We start from the raw sequence: 20,158 nt of genomic DNA, 5'->3' as shown, positions 1-20,158 counted from the left end.
GGAGGATACGGCCCTGCTTGTTCCCATATTGATTGCGAGACTCCGGCAGTAACTTACGCAGCAAAACGCTTGCGACGCTAGGTTTGGCGGCATCTGTTCACATAAAAGCTACATCGCTAAACATAATTCCGTAATCAAATAAAATTTTCACTTGCCATGCCGTTTCTATAATGGTGACCTTCACACGTACAGTGCATTTCGGGAAGGTTTTGCCTTCGGCCTTTTGCAAAATTTGAACAGCGCTAAACTATTACATTGCTGCCGGCAACTACCGGCCGTCGTCGGCGGCACCCGGCCCATAGGTTTCCATTTCATCGCTAATAGCTTGCGGCGCTATTGCTGGTGCTTTGTGACGTATATGGGAACCAGGCTTAAGGCATACAATGGACTCAGTGGTTTGCCTAGCTTTCCAAAAGCTCTCTACATTAATGACAATGTTTTTTATTGCGATTACCACCCGTCTGAGTATGTCAATGCTGCAACAGTTACAATATTTAAAAGATTGTTTTTTGTACAGAATAAACAGGTCAGAATAAACATAACTTAGATTATATATAGTAATTAGTAATTACGGTTCAATGATTAGTGACGGCACCAGATTAGTGTCCAGTACCATACTAGATTAGTGTCCAGTACCATACTAGATTAGTGTCCAGTACCATACTAGATTAGTGTCCAGTACCATACTAGATTAGTGTCCAGTACCATACTAGATTAGTGTCCAGTACCATACTAGATTAGTGTTCAGTACCATACTTTGTACTTGTCCTTGTTGCTGTGCTTCTATAGAGCAGAGGCCGCTTCTTTATCTAGCAGGATTCTAGCTCTGATTAATTTTGCTCACATTTCTTTTGACCAGCTCAGTTCGGACCGTGGAAACTTGGTCCTCAACACGGCTTTGCGAGAATCTCTATGTGGGACTTGTACTCTAAAAAGGTCTGTTTCTTAGCAGCTGCTCCAAACTATACAATCCGCTAGTCAAACGTCTAGTTTCTAGCAGGGCTGTGACTATCACAAAAAATCATAACTGGTCAGTAATAAGTACTCACCGAGGCACACAAATAAAATGCATTACAGATGCAGCAGCCTCTTGTTGGAATATCTATTAGTTGCATTAGCAGTGCAGTAGAAAGCGAGTCATAGCCATGCATATAATTACCGTGCTTTCTTTTAATACTGTGCATTATGCAGTATACATGCAGTACAACTACAGTATTTTTCGATATACGGTAGGCAGTATCGGTACTGTGACGGTATTACCTACTGCACAGTGTACATTTCACAGTGCTAAATTCAGTAGGAACTTCTGCATTACACTGTACATACATGCACAGCACTTTTTTGTGAAAACTCATCACAGAATCAAGTGTTGAGTTGACTTTGATGCAACCACAACACAATTGTAAGGCGGTAATGCTGCTCAACCTTGAGTATGAGTGGGCAAACATTGATTAGCATGTTGTATATGATTGAGATGATAATCAATTGTGATTTGAAATATAATGTTAATGAGCATACAATAGAGTGGCCCCAATTTCATCAGAAAGTTAATGTCTTACGCCCTATTCTGAAATTATGAGGAAGTTAAACCATAGCTGTCCCGTACAACTTTTATCGTATTTACTAGGTAAATCAGACACGCTGATTCCGATTTTGTATTCAAAATGAAGATTAGTCCACTAACTTTCAGAGTAATGAAGGCTTTTTTACAGCATTTTAATATCGGTCTCGAAAACAACACGATGTGGGCACAACAAGCTCTGCCCATAAATACGTGACGTAACCTAGCTTTTTAGGAACAGAAGTTATGTAGGGATGTTTAAATTGATTTAGAATAATAGAGATGGGTATTTTAAAATCCATCAATATCTAAATTCAGCCTTAAAAATAATCTGTCTTTTTTGAAAGGTAGATAAGCTATTTATCATTGCATATTTAAAAAAGCGCGATAACAACGCTAATAATAACGCTAATAATAACGCTAATAATAACGATAATAACGCTGATAAAACCTCGCTTTTTGAGCTCATTTTTCTCGGCGTTCAGCCTATTCAAGCATCATGTAACAAACTACGAGCAATTTTAAATAGTTTATACACCTTTCATAAAAGACAGATTATTTTACAGGCTGGATTTAGATAATATTGGGTTTTAAGACACCCATCTCTATTATTCTAAATCGGACTAAACATTCCTAATTTCCGTTCCTGAAAAAGCTAGGTTTTGTTATATATTTATGGGCGGAGCTTGTAATGCCAATTGTGTTGTTTTCGAAACGGATATTGAAACACTTTAAAGAAGCCTAAATGACTTCAAAGGTTAGTGGACCAATCTTTATGTTGATTAAAAAATCGGAATCAGCGTGGCTGATTTACCTAATAAAAACGATAAAAATTGCACATGACAGTTTTGGTTTAAATTCAGTTTTGGCACAAATTCATGAGCTGTTAAACATAACATCTGACAAGTGTGTACTTTAGAAAGTGTCAGTTGATCCACAGTATCAGCCTCATACTAATGTGCAGTTGCATTACACGAAACTGCAAGTGTTTGAAGTAATGTGCAGTAACAGTTTGCATAAATTGTTGAGTCTCAGGTAATGAAAAGTGAATGCTGTTGACAATATGCAGTGGTCACAGTGGGCAATTAGCAGTAGGAGTGGATCTGCAGTAACAGTAAATGCCTACAGTACATTAGAAAGTTGTAATGCACTGTAAAGTTACAGCGTATTGCACTGCAATGGCGCAGTATAGTTCTAATGCGTTGCAACCCTGATTTTCAGAATGCCTTAATATTAAAACCTGGTAGTGTGTATGCATATAAGGTACAGCCGACATTCCTAAAAAGTAGACTTCCTCTAACCTAAATTCTACATAGTATAAAAAATTTGCATACAATATTTGCTTTGTACTACGTAAAAAATCCATATAGCGTAAAGTGTCAAGTTGGTGTAAGATCCCAAATTTAATTTGAATAACCACATTTTTCGCAGTCAGTTTTGAAAATATCCCTTTCTCTCCTGCAGCACTGGGGATAGAAAACATCCCTTTCTCTCCTGCAGCACTGGGGATAGAAAATATCCCTTTCTCTCCTGCAGCACTGGGGATAGAAAATATCCCTTTCTGTCCTGCAGCACTGGGGATAGAAAATATCCCTTTCTGTCCTGCAGCACTGGGGATAGAAAATATCCCTTTCTGTCCTGCAGCACTGGGGATAGAAAACATCCCTTTCTCTCCTGCAGCACTGGGGATAGAAAACAACATGCATTATAGGGTTATATCTATATTTCTCAAAATTTGTGTATGTGTGTCTGTCCAGCTATAGCCATTATTAATACCTTGGAATAAAGAATCCATATTGCAGAAAATTTGATCTTGGAGCCTCCAATTCGCTTTTCGATACCTTACAAATTCAGCCACACAAGTTTGATGAATGAATTAGGCGATATACAGTGAAACGTGGATAACTCAAACTTCACAGGACCGAGCGAAAGTGTTTGAGTTATCAGAGCGTTCAAGTTATCAGAGCACAGTCACAAGTGAATGTATTTATCAGTAGATACATATACAAACTACATGTATATATATAAAACTAAAGTATAGGTTGTTTGTTGTAAGTTAAAAGGCATCTGATGTAGAGTTTTAAAGGATTTATCAGAAAAAATAGATATTTTTATACACTTGAGATTTGTATGTTGTTTTAGGTGATATGACTGCCAGAACTTTTTCAGATCAAAATTGGCAAAATCTAATCGCGGTTAAAACGCTCAGAAGACATTTTTTCTTCTGAGTGTTTTACTCGAGATCAATTTTGCCAATTTTAATCTTAAAACGTTTTGTCAGTCACATCACCTAAAACTGCAAACAAATCTCAGCCCAATAGAAAAATATCTATTCTTTCTGATAATTTTTAAAACTGGACATAAGTAAACATTTATGACCAATGCAAAAAAGCATGCTTTGCATCTGATCAGTTGTTTCATTTAAAAAACTTATCGAGTGTTGTCTGTGACAAGGTATTTTTTTGACAAAGATCAACAGTGTGACTTATTGTAGAAATAGATTTTAAACAGTTATTTTAGTCCTTAAAAACTTGTTAGCCTTTTGTAACAAAATTGGCCCATCGATAGGTACGCCTTCACTGCGTACTTGTCTAAACCAAGTCAATAATACACCATCCAAATCATCGTGCGACGTTGAACGATCTTTTAGCCTTGATGAATTTTGGTCACATAACGATCTTATTCTTTCTTTTTGTTTAATCCATGTTGACACTGTACTTTTTGGAAGATTTTCTCTTTTTGATAATGCTGATAGCTTTTGATGCCATCGTAAAGCGGATGTCTGTTGTAGCGGATGCCAAGCCACGAGCCTATTTGTGACATTTTATCTTTATGTATCCGCATATAATCACTGTTACAATATGTCTTTTGCATGCTGTGTCTATCTTTATTAAATTTTTATCGCTAATACCTTCTAACGTTTATAGCTTGGCTGTAACTAAGCGAACGTCTTAGCGACCCTATCAATCATTTTTATACGATTTCTTTTTCGGTTCCATTATACGGTACGGGGGAAATTATATGTACACTATACGCGTATAAAAAGCACGTTCATTATGAAAGCAGAGTAGACTCAGCTCCGCGACTAGTGGAAACTTGTTCGAAATAAATTGAACGGAAACCACGTTTGTGAATTCAGCAAAAAACTGTTCGAGTTAACGTTGCCGAGGTCGAGTTATATAAAGCCATTTATCATTGCGTGGGAACGGACCAAGCAAATCCATTCGAGTTAACCATGTGTTCGATATATCCGAGGGCGAGTTATCCATGTTTCTATGTTATCCATGTATGTCTCTATACGCTACTGCTCTCCATCACAACGCAACGTGATGGTGTAACATCATGAGAAGAGCTGGCTCTTATTAGTACGTTTACTCAAAACATCCATTGGCAATGGATAATTTGCTATTAGCCTGTCTATTGCCAGGCTAATAACAAGTGGCAGACAACTTTCATTACCTCTCATTGTTTATACATTGATTTTTAACACCAGGGCATCTAGCTAGTCTACTATATATGCACAAGTACCCTGCAGTCAAATTCGCTGAGAGAGATTTTCAGGTGTCAATAAAGCACAGAGAATCAGTTGCTGCACATCTCCTGGAAGCACTTGAAGGTTTACTTGCAATAAAATTCACATTACGATTATTTGGTATCAAAAGGCCCACCATGTCTTACTCTGCTGTGTTGTAGGTGGAAAATATGTGGAAATGTGATTGCAAGCTCTTAAAAGCTAAAAAACGAACGGTTAATCGCAGCCTTCACGAAAACGCCATAGATTGGAATCCCTTTCCAGAACGGCGCAAATGGGACGTATTTGAGCTCGATGGCTTCTGTTTACACTTTCATGCATCCTCATTCGTCAAAATATTTCCACAAATATACTTCACGTATACAATAAAACCAAGTCTTTTGTCCATATGCGTGTCTATTTCATCATCATTGTAATGCTGTCACTTTGAGAACTGATATTTCAAAGCCTACCGTAAAAATCGTTTAATTTTTTAACCTTAGCTCGAAAAAGTGCATATCATCTTCTGATCAACATGACAAGCCTGTTGGTCACCTGTGATAGTCGAAAAATGCTGCAGAAATTGTTCACGCGGTTTGGCAAGAAGTATGGGTCACATGATCAGATTTAAACTAGCTCATTAGACCAGGCTGAAACGAAACTGTCAAGTAGCGAGCGTCTACATGTATATTTGATACTAGTGCTAAACTAGTACTAGCATAACTAGTACTAGCATAAACTAGTGCTATTGACGTTTTATTTTGAGCCTTTTATTGGCTTTTAATTTCACGTGATAACGTGAAATTGATAACGTGATAACGTGATAATGTCACGTTATCACGTGTCAAACAACCACAATGTTTGAGTGCATCTTCGAAATAAAGAGATTCCAAAACTACAGCGTTTTTGTGATGGCTGCGATTAACTGTTCGTTTTTGATCTTTTAAGAGTTTGTAATCACATTTTTACATATTTTGTACCTAAAACACAGCAGAGTAAGACTCGGTGAACTTTCTGATCCTAAATAACTGAACTGTGAATTTTGTTGCAAGTCAACCTTTAAGGGCGATTGACTGGTGCAGTGTTGCTGCACAAATCTAAATGTCATGAGTTGGAAGTTATCTTTTATTCAACTATCTAACCATGGCAATGGATAGACAAACAGACAGATCCTGTTCTTACTATAGTAAAAATATATTTTTGTTTTACTTTATTTCTATCATATAAAATGTTTTTAATGATTTTTTTGAAGAGTAAGCTTTGCTAATTATATGAAAATTTGGTGTGAGTTGACATTGAAGGTGTGCGCTCCCATTAAATTTTATTTAAAATTGCCATTATGATGATCCCTGTGAAACTGATAAAAAATAGAAAAGCTGTCAATATAAATAACTCAATAATACCACAGTTACTGTACAGCCATTAAATTAAATAAATTGAAAACTTTAATTTATTTTTTTCAATTGTAAGTGCCAAAGGTGATTTTAAGAAGATCTGGAAACATATTAGGCAGTTTGCATGTACAGTGTACTTTGCTGTTCGTATAATGTAAATCTATATATATATTTCTCAAATTTTGTGTGCATGTGTCCCTCCGGCTATAGCTATTAAAATTTTGGAATAAAGAATTCGTACCAAAAAAGATTGGATCATGGACCCTCCCGTTGACCAATCTAACACCGTACCAATTAGGCCACAGAGATTGATTTGTTATCTACCTGATACATGTCGCTATATGGGAGCAAATATCCAACAGCTTTGCGTAACTTCACAAATAGCTCTCATTAGTAAGCTTACTCAAATTTTCAATTGGCAATGTGCCAGGCAACTCGTATTACTTCTAAACTGATTTTAATACCTAGGGCAGCGCTAGAATCACAGCTACCCTAGGACACTTATGTATTCACGTCATCTAACTTTCGCATTTTCGCGGTGTCATCCTCTCGCGAAAATTTCATGAGCGAAACTAAACTATCATAACGAACGAGGGAAAACGCGAAGTTAAATAGCTTTGTTCATTGATAACCGCAATAAAATCGTAATATTAGAAATGCAGGCAATTTTTGTCTGTGGTTGGGCTCAATGGGAAATTTCTGGTAAACTCATTATAGCTAATACACTGACTGAGCAGCATGGCAAAGCAAATTAAGATGATACCAGTTTAGTCACCGAATTTGTAACTGATGAGGATGAAAGTCTGGTAGGTGAAGTCATAAAATTGAAGAACAATCTTACAAAACTATTACTTTCACCACTGTCAGAGACAGTGCTGCTACTTTAATTTTCTGTATAATCACGAAAATCTAAATCCTAATTGGCTATAATGTCATCATAAACTAATTACCTGTTTTATGACTCGCACGGGCGGTAGTTAATGAACTCACACAAAAATGTTTGTTTTTAGATTATAAATTCTCAAACAAAAGTTTAAAATTGCTTTGTTGTTTTAGGCTGATTTTATAGAGAAATCTTCGAACAACACTGTCAACCTCATTAAACTTAAAGACCGTGGGTTATGTGGTCAACGAATAATAAAATCAGGTTACCCCACAATTGTTGAGAAAGTCCAAAAATGCGTTTATGGCAGTGGCCCCTAGAAGACGGCATAAATGCCTTTATGGCAGCGAAAGGGTTATACAGTTTTGGTTGTGAAGTTGGTTGTTACCTATCTATTTTCTTCTTCTCGGACTCGAGTGTGAAAGTCACGGCGGGAGGGACTTAGATGTCATTGATAGTCCAAGAAACAAATGGCAGCAAGTGATCAACTTGAATTACTGATCTCACCACACATTTCAACCTGCGGTTTACAAATACGAACTAGTCCCAAATTGAATTTTTTTTCTTATTAGCGAACTGGACCTGAGAAATGTAATCTGTTTTTTTCCACTGCATTTATTTTTACAGCTATATTCACTATATTTTCGCACTCATCAGAGCCGCGAAATTAAGTTGCAGCGAAATTTTACTCTGTGTGCTACTCACAAAGCTAAATACTAGCGAAAAGAAAGTGTCCTAGGGTAGTCTATATATATATACAGTCAAACATGGATAACTCGTCCACGGATAGCACGAACACATGGTTAATTCGAACATTTCCTTTGGTCCGTTCTCACGTAATGATAAATTGCTATAGATAACTCGAACTCAACACTGTTAATTCGAACTGTTTTTTTGCCTAACAGCTACCGAAACGGTTGTTTTCGCTTTAGAAAATCACTTTATTCAAAGCCATAGAGGTAAACTTCATCTTTTCGTAATTCATAAGCGTCGTTATTACCACCATCGGCAAAATAGTTTTGTCAACAACTTTTCTAAAAGTTTGGTGAAATTTGATTTATACTGCGATACGATGAATAGCACGGGCTAGCCGGGTCACGCGCGCAAGAATTTTCGCCACGCGCATACAAAACAAAAATCGCATGTTGTTTTGTATGTGCTTGGCGAAAATCCTTGAGTGTGTGACTTGGCTAGCCCGTGATGAATAGTTTTCCGACGTTGATTCCGTGTTGAATCAACGTCGGAATGTTGAATGTTTAAAACGTCTTAAAAAATGTTGTAATTAAACGTATACATTGTCTGAGCTACAAAAAACTATTCATCGTTTGACCTAAACACAGAATACGTGTGTACATTCAATAAGTATCTATTAAAAAAGCGTGAGTGATATAGAATGTACCGTAAAACCTCGTAAAAGTTCTAATTGAACTGCCTCGGAGTGTTGCTCTTAACGAATCCCAAGTAAAGTAAGGTAATCTGCATAAACTTCAAGAAAAAACGGCAAAATTGATTGTAGGTAAAACCCCAAAAGAAAAAAATGTCTTTTCTTTTGAGCATTTCAACAACGATCAAGTTTTGCCAATGTCAATCTGAAAAACGTCCTGGCAATAACATCACCTCAAACAACAAACCAATCTCAAGTGATAGAAAAATCTCTATACTTTTTCATGAAAACGTTTTAAACTTTACATTAGAAGCATTTAATTTGAAACAAGCCATTTGCGCTTTTGATTTATATTATAGTTTGTATATGTACATGTATCTACTAATAAATAAGTAAATATATGGACTTGTGACAGTGCTCTGATAACTTGAATGCTCTGATAATTCGAACACTTTTGCTCGGTCCCTTGAAGTTCGAGTTATCCATGTTTGACTGTATATATATATATATATATTTATATATATGTTTTTCAATGTTGGTGTGTGTGTCCCTCAGGTGATAGTTATAAAAATCTTGGAATAACGAATCCGTATCGAAGAAGATTAATCTCAGACCCTCCCGTGCGCCAGTTCGAGGCCGTACTAATTAGGCCACAGATATTGGTTTGATTGCTAGCTGATATTTGTTGGTATATGGGAGCAATTGCCCATTGGCTTTACGTACAACGCAGGGTGATTGTGTAACATCACGGAGACAAATAGCTCTCTTTAGTAAGCTTACTCAAATTTTCCATTGTCATCGAGCCAGGCTAATAGCAAGTGGCAGGCAACTATCATTACTTTTCATTGTTTATAAGCTGATTGTTAATGTCCGGGCAAAGCCGGAAAGCACCACCAGTTCCCTATAATGTAAACATTTTCGGAACGGATTATTTACTCCGTAGGAATGTCTACTGTATTTACATTGTAGGGGTGTCTTCAGTATTTACATTGTAGGGGTGTCTTCAGTATTTACATTGTAGGGGTGTTTTCTGTATTTACATTGAAGGGTGTCTTCTGTATTTACATTGTAGGAGTGTCTACTGTATTTACATTGTAGGGGTGTCGTCTGTATTTACATTTTAGGAGTGTCTATTGTATTTACGCCGTAAGAGTGTCTACTGTATTTACGCTGTGACAGTGTCTACTGTATTACATTGTGTATTTTTAAGTTGTCGCTACTTAGCCAAGGTGCATCTGACAAAAACTAAATGCGTAGTTTGGTTATGATTTATGTATAGATCATGTATAATACGGTTAATACCATTTTACTGTCATCATTTATGTGCCTTTGTTCCAATTTCAATGTTGTTAAAAACAAACTGGTTATTTTTTATAGATTGCAGATGGCAGATGCAGTGCACGTTTCATTCTCATCAACAATGAGATCTCTGAGGCTATGTGGAATTATAAATTCAAGCTCATTTATGATGTTACAATTTCCAAAACCAATGGTCTGAGTTGTTCACTCTCAGTCACTAATCAAGGTAGGACAACTCAACAGTTTGCTGTGCTGTGTTGTACATGTAAGTGCAAAGTATGTGGAAATGTGATTACAAGCTCTTAAAAGCTCAAAAACGAAAAGTCGCCGTAGATTGGAATCTGTTTATTTTTCTGATGTAGTCAATCCATTTGGTTATTGTTTTGTCACGTGATGTTCTCACGTGAATTGAAAGGCCAATAAAAAGCTCAGTACCGTACAGAATGAAAATATTCGTTGGTTATAAAAATTCGCAATTTCGCGAACAGACAACTCCGTGAATTATAAAATTCCGTGAATAATTAGTTCTATTTTTAATCACAAGGGAGAATAACTACTGCATCAAATTAAAAACTAGCCGCTAGGCTGGTTTTTAATATAAATACTAAACGTAGTTGAGTTTCAAAACATTTTTAAAATCATTGCCTTGGCTTTGAGCTAACATTATTGCCAATGCATCACATTTCTTTACAAAATTATTCAAGGTTGTCACAAGATATGCAGAATGGCGTCATCGCAAAAATAGCCACTAGGCAGAAGTACTAAACAGAGTCTAGTTCCAAAACTTTTTTAAAATCATCGCCGGGCTTCGAGTTTTATTGCCATTGCATCAAACTTTACAAAATTATTCAAGGTTTTCACAAGTTATTCGGCATGGCTTCGTTATCGCAAAAAATCTCTCCTAGTCTTTTTACATTGAAATCAACTCCATCAATCTCTAATACCGAAGTTGAGGACGATCATGATTCTGATCTGGACATTTTGGTATGTAATTGATTTGCAGTGCAGATAGGTTTTTCCATAATTAACTGCATTAGTTAATTCTTTTGTTTAAAAACTGATCGCTTTCATTAAATACCTCAGCTATTGTTTTTGTACTTCCTTAACACTTGTTAATATTTTTTTCTTTTTTGTGTTTACTGCAGATTGAGAATGAAACAACCTACTTCGAGTACGAAAACTAGAGACAAGTAGTAATATTCATCAAGGCAGGAATATTGGCAGAGAAACAACCAGTCAACTTAGACCCCTTCATCGACAACAACTCATTGATATCGCTGCAGCAAACATGATTAAATTATATATTTCCTTTCATGTATAGATATATTATACTTTATTACAAACTTGAGTGTACAAATATAATATTTCAAATGCAAATAAAATTTTACAAACGATGAATGGAGTAAATATGAACAGTTTAGTCATTATGGCGGTTATCTAGCAATAATATTAAACTGCTACTTTTGATAAGTGAATACTAGCGTGTAATGGTGCTCTCTGACTAGTTATTTTGGTAATAGCAGCTCTGTCATTTTCTTGGGTAGATGTTAAAGGCGATTCTCTCGCTACTACATGACTGGTAAGAAAGTTATCATCAGAACTCTCCTCGTGGCTTACTATTGTAAAGTTCTGCCGGTTGGCCAAAGATTTGTGCTCGTAAAGACGTTTTTGTTCCTTTTTTAAAACAGATATATTCTCCTCGTTAGCAGCTGCAGCCACTTCTACTTCAATTTCAAGACCTCCCTGAATGATTGGTGATCTTCTAAGAATGACATCTACCACTCTTGCAATCATTGTTCTTCGGTGTATGATGAAAAATCTCTCTCACACTAAAACAAATAATGAAGCAGTAGGGATGAAAAAAATACGGTAGTATTGCGTTTCACCGAATAACCAAAGTAAAATTCAACTAAATTAGTAAATGTAAAAACTCATACTTACCACAAGTTGTTGGCTTATCAAAGGCCTCCAAAGCGATGAATATTCGTGAAAACCTCTGGACGCAGCAAAAATAGTTTACCGTAGAATAGCATGATCGCCTCGCAGTTGTAAGCTAAATATACACTGGAACACGCGGTGTGCGCATGCGTAGGGATAACTAGTACCAGCCGCAATAGAGTTAACTTTTCCTAGAGAGCGGCAGTTTTCAGCCGCGAATAAATTCATCCGCGAATATGCATAAAAAGACAATTTTCGCGAAATATAACTCCGCGAATAAATTCATCCTGTAGGGTATGCTTATTATTTAAAGCAATTCAATACCTACATGTACATGACTGGCAAAGGCACTGAATATATAGTGTTAAGTAAGTGAGTTAATGCAATCAGTTACTCCAATGATATACTGATGATATAATGATATACCATACAATGTATTGACATTGTATGGTGATAGAGTGATTCATTGACACCACAGTCCACAAACAGCCCTTGCATGTAATATTAGATTTCAATACATATCAATCAAATACATAGACTAACTTGAAGCAAAGATGTCCACTAGTTAGTGGACATCTTTGCTTGATGTAAGCAAGCAAAAGGTTTGAAAGTTGTTATATGTTAAATAAAAATAAATTATACTTAATTATACTAAATTATTACTATTTAAAAATAAAATAGACTTTTTATTACTTTAGTTATTAAATAATTTTTTATTGTAATCATAGCTAAACAGATTATATTTAGCCATTAATTGCTAATTATTTTACATTTAAACACATTTACAGTTTTATTTTTCTTCCTAATTTACTTCAACAAAACACTTATTTCATGATATGAAATTTAAAAGTTGTAGTTGTTTGAAAAAGTTTGAAAACGTTTACAATTGTTTTCTTTTTCCTCTTAGTTCATTTGAGCTGCTTAAAAATAATTTCTCATAATATGAAGTTTAAAAGTTAGAATGGTAAATGTTATATAAAACTAAATTTTCTGTCCAAAGACTTTTTTATTACTTGGGCAACTCGGGTAGTACAGCTCATAGTTGATGGCAGTCGATTAACTTCCCATCACACTAATGTAATACAACCCCAGTATGACTATCTATCTTATCTATGAGTAACTGATTGCATTAACTCACTTACTTAACAATATTTATTCAGTGCCTTTGCAAGTCATGTAAGTACCAGGGATTACGTGTATGTCACAATTTTTATTTCTATAACATTTCCATAATTCATTTCCATGATATTTCCATAATTCATTTCCATATTACTATCTTAACTGGAAATTCATGATCCTTGTCCAACCATTCTCATGGCTGATGTTATTGATCTAGTCAATCACTACGATTGACTATCACAAAAAAGGGGCGTGGCCTAAACGCTCCTTGTTGGCACCGGAAACGCTTGTGTTGTTATCACTCTAAAGGGAGATAATTCTATGGCTGGAACTCTCTTATATGATGAGCGCCAACAGCTAAATATGTCGATATTTCAGTGACTGTTGATTCTGTGGGGCTCAAAAGTCTCATCAAGCGCGTTTCACCTTTGTAAATTTCATAATCATTTGCGTAAATAAAATGTGTAATAAGATGTTTCACTTCACATTAGATTTCAAAGTATTTGGGTTTTGAATCAACCGCCACCACCATAACCGGAGTTTGTGTAAAATGTTATTTTACAGATAGCAAAGTGTTTGATTTTACCACTCTGCTGCACACTTATCTCAAAGTGGACGATGCTGAGACTGTCACTGTATCTAACCTTCAAAGTCTCAAGTACATTGATAAGGTATGTCTCGTGCCTCGTACTACCTCATAACACCGTTTTCTTTTTAATTTACATCATCATCGCCTTGATATTACCAGGATGGTATGGCTGTCCAAGTTATTCTGTGTTGTTAAGGTTGCTATGCCACTTCATTTCTTAATTCATAATGTTTAGCCTTTGCCCTCTACATATAACTATGTAATGCATCTACATATAACTATGTAATGCATCTACATATAACTATGTAATGCATCTAAATATAACTATGTAATGCATCTACATATAACTATGTAATGCATCTACATATAACTATGTAATGCATCTACATATATCTATGTGGTACATCTACATATAACTATGTAATGCACCTACATATAACTATGTAATGCATCTACATATAACTATGTAATGCATCTACATATAATTATGTAATGCATCTACATATATCTATGTAATGCAGCTATATATAACTATGTAATGCACCTACATATAACTATGTAATACATCTACATATAACTATGTAATGCACCTACATATAACTATGTAATGCATCTACATATAACTATGTAATGCATCTACATATAACTATGTAATGCATTTACATATAACTATGTAATGCATCTTTGACAAATATTCCATTGAGAAGCAGTGACTGAAAGTACTAGATCAAAATATGACAAACCAAAATTAAGACTACTGAGATTCAAGTTTTAGTAAAAATAGGCAAACTGTGTTTTAGTGTAAGCATTATATAAGCCTAACAATTAATATCAACATTTTTCTGTTGTGTATGTCTGAATGTTTAGTTTTTTCAGTTTTACATTCTAAGCTTCAGTGCATCATCTCTATTTATACAAACACTTGCTATTACACTGCTCTACGAGTAACACTGGTTAAGATTTGAAAATTGACGTTCAATATACATATAATCAGTTCAGTACACTCAGATCAAGATAGTCATATCAGTACAGTCATATCAGTACAGTCATATCAGTACAGTCATATCAGTACAGTCATATCAGTACAGTCATATCAGTACAGTCATATCAGTACAGTCATATCAGTACAGTCATATCAGTACAGTCATATCAGTACAGTCATATCAGTACAGTCATATCAGTACAGTCATATCAGTACAGTCATATCAGTACAGTCATATCAGTACAGTCATATCAGTACAGTCATATCAGTACAGTCATATCAGTACAGTCATATCAGTACAGTCATATCAGTACAGTCATATCAGTACAGTCATATCAGTACAGTCATATCAGTACAGTCATATCAGTACAGTCATATCAGTACAGTCATATCAGTACAGTCATAACAGTACAGTCATATCAGTACAGTCATATCAGTACAGTCATATCAGTACAGTCATATCAGTACAGTCATATCAGTACAGTCATATCAGTACAGTCATATCAGTACAGTCATATCAGTACAGTCATAACAGTACAGTCATATCAGTACAGTCATATCAGTACAGTCATATCAGTACAGTCATATCAGTACAGTCATATCAGTACAGTCATATCAGTACAGTCATATCAGTACAGTCATATCAGTACAGTCATATCAGTACAGTCATATCAGTACAGTCATATCAGTACAGTCATATCAGTACAGTCATATCAGTACAGTCATATCAGTAGTCATTTCAGTACAGTCATATCAGTACAGTCATATCAGTACAGTCATATCAGTACAGTCATATCAGTACAGTCATATCAGTACAGTCATATCAGTACAGTCATATCAGTACAGTCATATCAGTACAGTCATATCAGTACAGTCATATCAGTACAGTCATATCAGTACAGTCATATCAGTACAGTCATATCAGTACAGTCATATCAGTACAGTCATATCAGTACAGTCATATCAGTACAGTCATATCAGTACAGTCATATCAGTACAGTCATATCAGTACAGTCATATCAGTACAGTCATATCAGTACAGTCATATCAGTACAGTCATATCAGTACAGTCATATCAGTACAGTCATATCAGTACAGTCATAACAGTACAGTCATATCAGTACAGTCATATCAGTACAGTCATATCAGTACAGTCATATCAGTACAGTCATATCAGTACAGTCATATCAGTACAGTCATATCAGTACAGTCATATCAGTACAGTCATATCAGTACAGTCATATCAGTAGTCATATCAGTACAGTCATATCAGTACAGTCATATCAGTACAGTCATATCAGTACAGTCATATCAGTACAGTCATATCAGTACAGTCATATCAGTACAGTCATATCAGTACAGTCATATCAGTACAGTCATATCAGTACAGTCATATCAGTACAGTCATATCAGTAGTCATATCAGTACAGTCATATCAGTACAGTCATATCAGTACAGTCATATCAGTACAGTCATATCAGTACAGTCATATCAGTACAGTCATATCAGTACAGTCATATCAGTACAGTCATATCAGTACAGTCATATCAGTACAGTCATAACAGTACAGTCATATCAGTACAGTCATATCAGTACAGTCATATCAGTACAGTCACATCAGTACAGTCATATCTGTACAGTCCATAGATATATATACCTAGATTGGCCGATAGGGAAAAAGCCTGTCAGACTTAAATAGCATGACGTAACGTCATTGTATTGTACCTCACGCTTGACTGCACTGCTGGTAACAATGAAGCTTATGAGGAGAATTTGACAAAATTACGTTTATTTTCACATAAAAACCTTCTTGGATACATAATCCAGTAAACTAAAGCAATTCTATGATAATATCTGATAACCACCTTAGATTAAAACTATAAGAGTTATGAATTGTTGCGAACAAGTCATGAGCCTTCAGGGCTTTATTTGCCACCCTCTCCTATCCCCATTCTCTCTTTTCCCCTTCTCCAAAGAAGAAGTGAGAAGGGGAAAAGAGAGAAGGGAGAAAAGAGAGGGGGGCAAATAGCCCACCCACTCAAATATCCAGATCCTGGCTAGGTGAATAGGCTAATATCATGTTGAACTAAACATGACAAAATATGATGAGCCTGCGGAGTTTTGATCTGATCATGGAAATTGAACCAACGGCTTTCTTAGCTAGAGCTGGAACAAGACCAAGGAATGCAGGGTCGGACCTGACTCGGGGTCAGCATTGTGGGCCAAGATCGGGTCGGACCGGGTCAGCACGATTTTTTATTCATTTAAGGTTAAGAGATAGTTCTATTACAGCCTAATGTTGTTACATCAATAAACTGAGATAGAAGAAACCCTCATCACATCAATCATTATATTTTGTGGCTTGGTTTATAGATGCAATCTACAATTTATGGCTAGACATTGGTGGATCAATGCTATTCAATTGGGTGATAGATTAATGGCATATTAATGGCTAGTGTTTTTATTACAGATTTTATTTTCAACTGCTATTATAATCAACAAGAGATTAGTTAAAAAATACTTTACAAATATAGAAATAGATAACCCAGCATAGTGGAAAGCAAAAATCCATCACTTCCCTAAAACTTCTGGTATTAGTGAAAGAAACTAAAAATAAAATAAATTTGCTGGATTGAAGGTTCTTAGACGCGCTTTTAAGTTCCTCAGGATGCCCTCGTTGTAAATGCCTCAATAGTATTGAGGTGGACTATTTTTGTAGCTTAAAGGTTGACTTGCAACAAAATTCACATTACAGTTATTTGGTATCAAAATATTCACCATGTTTTACTCTGTTGTGTTGTAGGTGCCAAATACGTGGAAAGATGATTACAAGCAATTAAAAGCTCAAAAACGAAAAGCCGCCGTAGATTGGAATCTCTTTATTTCGATGACATAGTCATTACAGTTTGGTTATCGTTTTGTCACGTGATGTTCTCACGTGAATTGAAAAGCCAATAAAAAGCTAAATATAAAACTTATCGTAGCACTAGTTTATGACAAACACTTCGGGTTTTACCGAATACCCTGTATCAAATACGAGGGGTGATCATAAAGTTCCCGGAATCGTTTTCCTAGTCAAATATAAGACCAGTTGCTTTGATAAGACAAATATAAGTGCAGTTGTTTTGATTGTTCCATGTTGCTAAGCAGCATGGGATTTCGCCATAGCCAAAGTTTTACGCTTGTCAGAGCACCCGCAATGAAGTTATAGTAGGCAATGTCAAGGTCATTTTTTATCGTTTGTCGGATTTTTCGAAAATGAACGAAGTAGAAGAGCAACGCGTTTTTGTAAAATTTTGTGTAAAACTTGGAAAGTCCGGTGCTGAGACTCTCCAAATGTTACGGACAGCTTATGGAGACTCTGCCCTTAAGAAAGCAGCCTGTTATGAATGTGACAAAAGATTTAGAGAGGGAAGAACAAGTACTAAAGATGATGACCGCATGGGCAGACCGGCAACTTCAAGGACCACAACTGCCACAGACCTTGTGAGGCAGCAGGTGATGGGAGATAGGCTATTGACTATACGGGAAATATCAGCAGAAAGTGGGCTTTCTTATGGTACATGTCATCTTATTCTCACTGAAGATTTAGGCATGAGAAGGATCTCTGCAAAGATGGTACCCAAACTGCTCACTGACGACCAAAAAGAAAAAAGAGTTAGCTGTTGTATCGAACTAAAATATGCTTTAACACAAGATCCTGACTTTATTTCAAAAGTTGTGACGGGGGATGAAAGTTGGGTTTATGGATATGACCCAGAAACCAAATCACAAAGTTCTCAATGAAAATCCCCTGGCTCTCCTAGGCCTAAAAAAGCTAGAATGTCTCGCTCAAATGTAAAAACGCTGCTGATAACATTTTTTGACATTTGAGGTGTGGTACACTCTGAATTTCTGCCACATAGTCAAACTGTGAATCAGCATGTGTACAAAGACATTCTGATAAGACTTAGAGACAGTATCAGAAGGAAATGTCGAGATTTGTGGCTCTCAGGTGACTGGTACCTACACCATGACAATGCTCCAGCTCACACCTCATTGATGGTACGTCAGTATTTGGCAAAAAATAAGGTGACTGTGCTTGACCATCCCCCTTATTCACCTGATTTAGCACCATGTGACTGTTATATAAACGGTGGTGTGTACTCACATGCGGTTGATGCAAAGAAGGAAGCTCTCTCAATCCTCCGACTCCTTTATACTCCCGTAACCTCTCGTACTTCCCGTAACCTCTCGTGCTTCCCGTAACCTCTCGTACTTCCCGTGACCTCTCGTAACTACCTGTAACTACCATGACCTCGGGCATTAGCGTAGCCTGCGGCCCACCAGCTCGATTATACAACAGTGACTTCTACCTATTCCCCAAAATCAAATTGACAATGAAAGGTGAAAGATTTGACGACATACCAACTATTCAAGAAAATGTGACGAGACAACTCCGAAGCCTCACCGAAAGTGATTTCCAGCATTGCATGGATCAGTGGAAACACAAATGGGACAACTGCATAGCAAGCTCAGGCAATTACTTTGAAGGGGACAGTTTAAATTAGGTAATTACGATTAACGGTTTTTGTGTACTGAGACAATTCCTGGAACTTTACGATCGCCCCTCGTATAGACGCTCGCTACTTTACAGTTTTGTTTCGGCATTATTAAATCGTCAAGTCGTCATCTGATCGCGTGTCCCAATATTTCGAAAATAATTTTTGCAGCATTTTTCGATTATCACAGGTGACCAACAGGCTCGCCATGATTATCAGACAATGATATGTACTCCTTCGAGCTATGGTTAAAAAGTTTAACGATTTTTAAGGTAAGTTATAAGATATCAGTGCTAAAAGTGACAGCACTACAATGACGATAAAACAGATGCGTAAGAGCAATAGACATGGTTTTATTGAATGTGTGAAGTATATTTATAAAAATATTTTGACGATTGAGGTTGCATGAAAGTGTAAACAGAAACCATCTTGTAACAACTACGTCCTATTTGAGCTGTTTGGGAAAGCGAATCCAAACTACGGCGTTCTCGTGTGGCTGCGATTAACTGTTCGTTTTTTTAACTTTTAAGAGATTGTAATCACATTTCCACACATTTGGCACCTACAACACAACAGAGTAAGACATGGTGAATCTTTTGATACCAATTAACTTTAATGTGAATTTTAATGCAAGTCAACCTTTAAACAATAGCATGATGTTGAACCTCAGCAACTTCTCCATGGTAGCACTTAGTGCTAGCCTGGGAAAGTTTTTCACTAATCCAGCACTACTAAGCAACACTCTCGTCGCTTTCTCACTGTGGTTGCAAACCTCCATCACCACAGGGGAACACAAAGTCAAGCCACCACGATTCTTAACTGTGATTAAGGAATTTGTTGCTTGGTTGACATCATAGTTAGTAACATCTACGATGCTAGGGATACAATCATTACATTTCAGCTTTGGTGACCTAGCCAGCTACATAGCCAGCTGTGAAATAATCTTTCTGTCTCATT

General features: G+C 36.3%; 1 protein-coding gene across 3 annotated transcripts in view; it reads left to right on the top strand.

Annotated features, from left to right (window-relative positions):
- The window catches only part of LOC137406657 (uncharacterized), a 37,842-nt gene that overhangs the window by 14,029 nt on the left and 3,655 nt on the right, over positions 1 to 20,158 (top strand). For all 3 annotated transcript variants that reach the window (XM_068093267.1, XM_068093269.1, XM_068093268.1), the window contains exons 4-6: positions 860 to 936; positions 10,111 to 10,258; positions 13,654 to 13,760. In XM_068093267.1, the coding sequence (XP_067949368.1) occupies positions 860 to 936; positions 10,111 to 10,258; positions 13,654 to 13,760 (332 nt within the window). The remainder of the gene's footprint in view (positions 1 to 859; positions 937 to 10,110; positions 10,259 to 13,653; positions 13,761 to 20,158) is intronic.

Source organism: Watersipora subatra, chromosome 10 (genome assembly GCF_963576615.1).
Source record: "Watersipora subatra chromosome 10, tzWatSuba1.1, whole genome shotgun sequence".
In the NCBI taxonomy this organism is placed as follows: domain Eukaryota; kingdom Metazoa; phylum Bryozoa; class Gymnolaemata; order Cheilostomatida; family Watersiporidae; genus Watersipora; species Watersipora subatra.
This window is presented reverse-complemented; position numbering and strand designations above follow the sequence as displayed.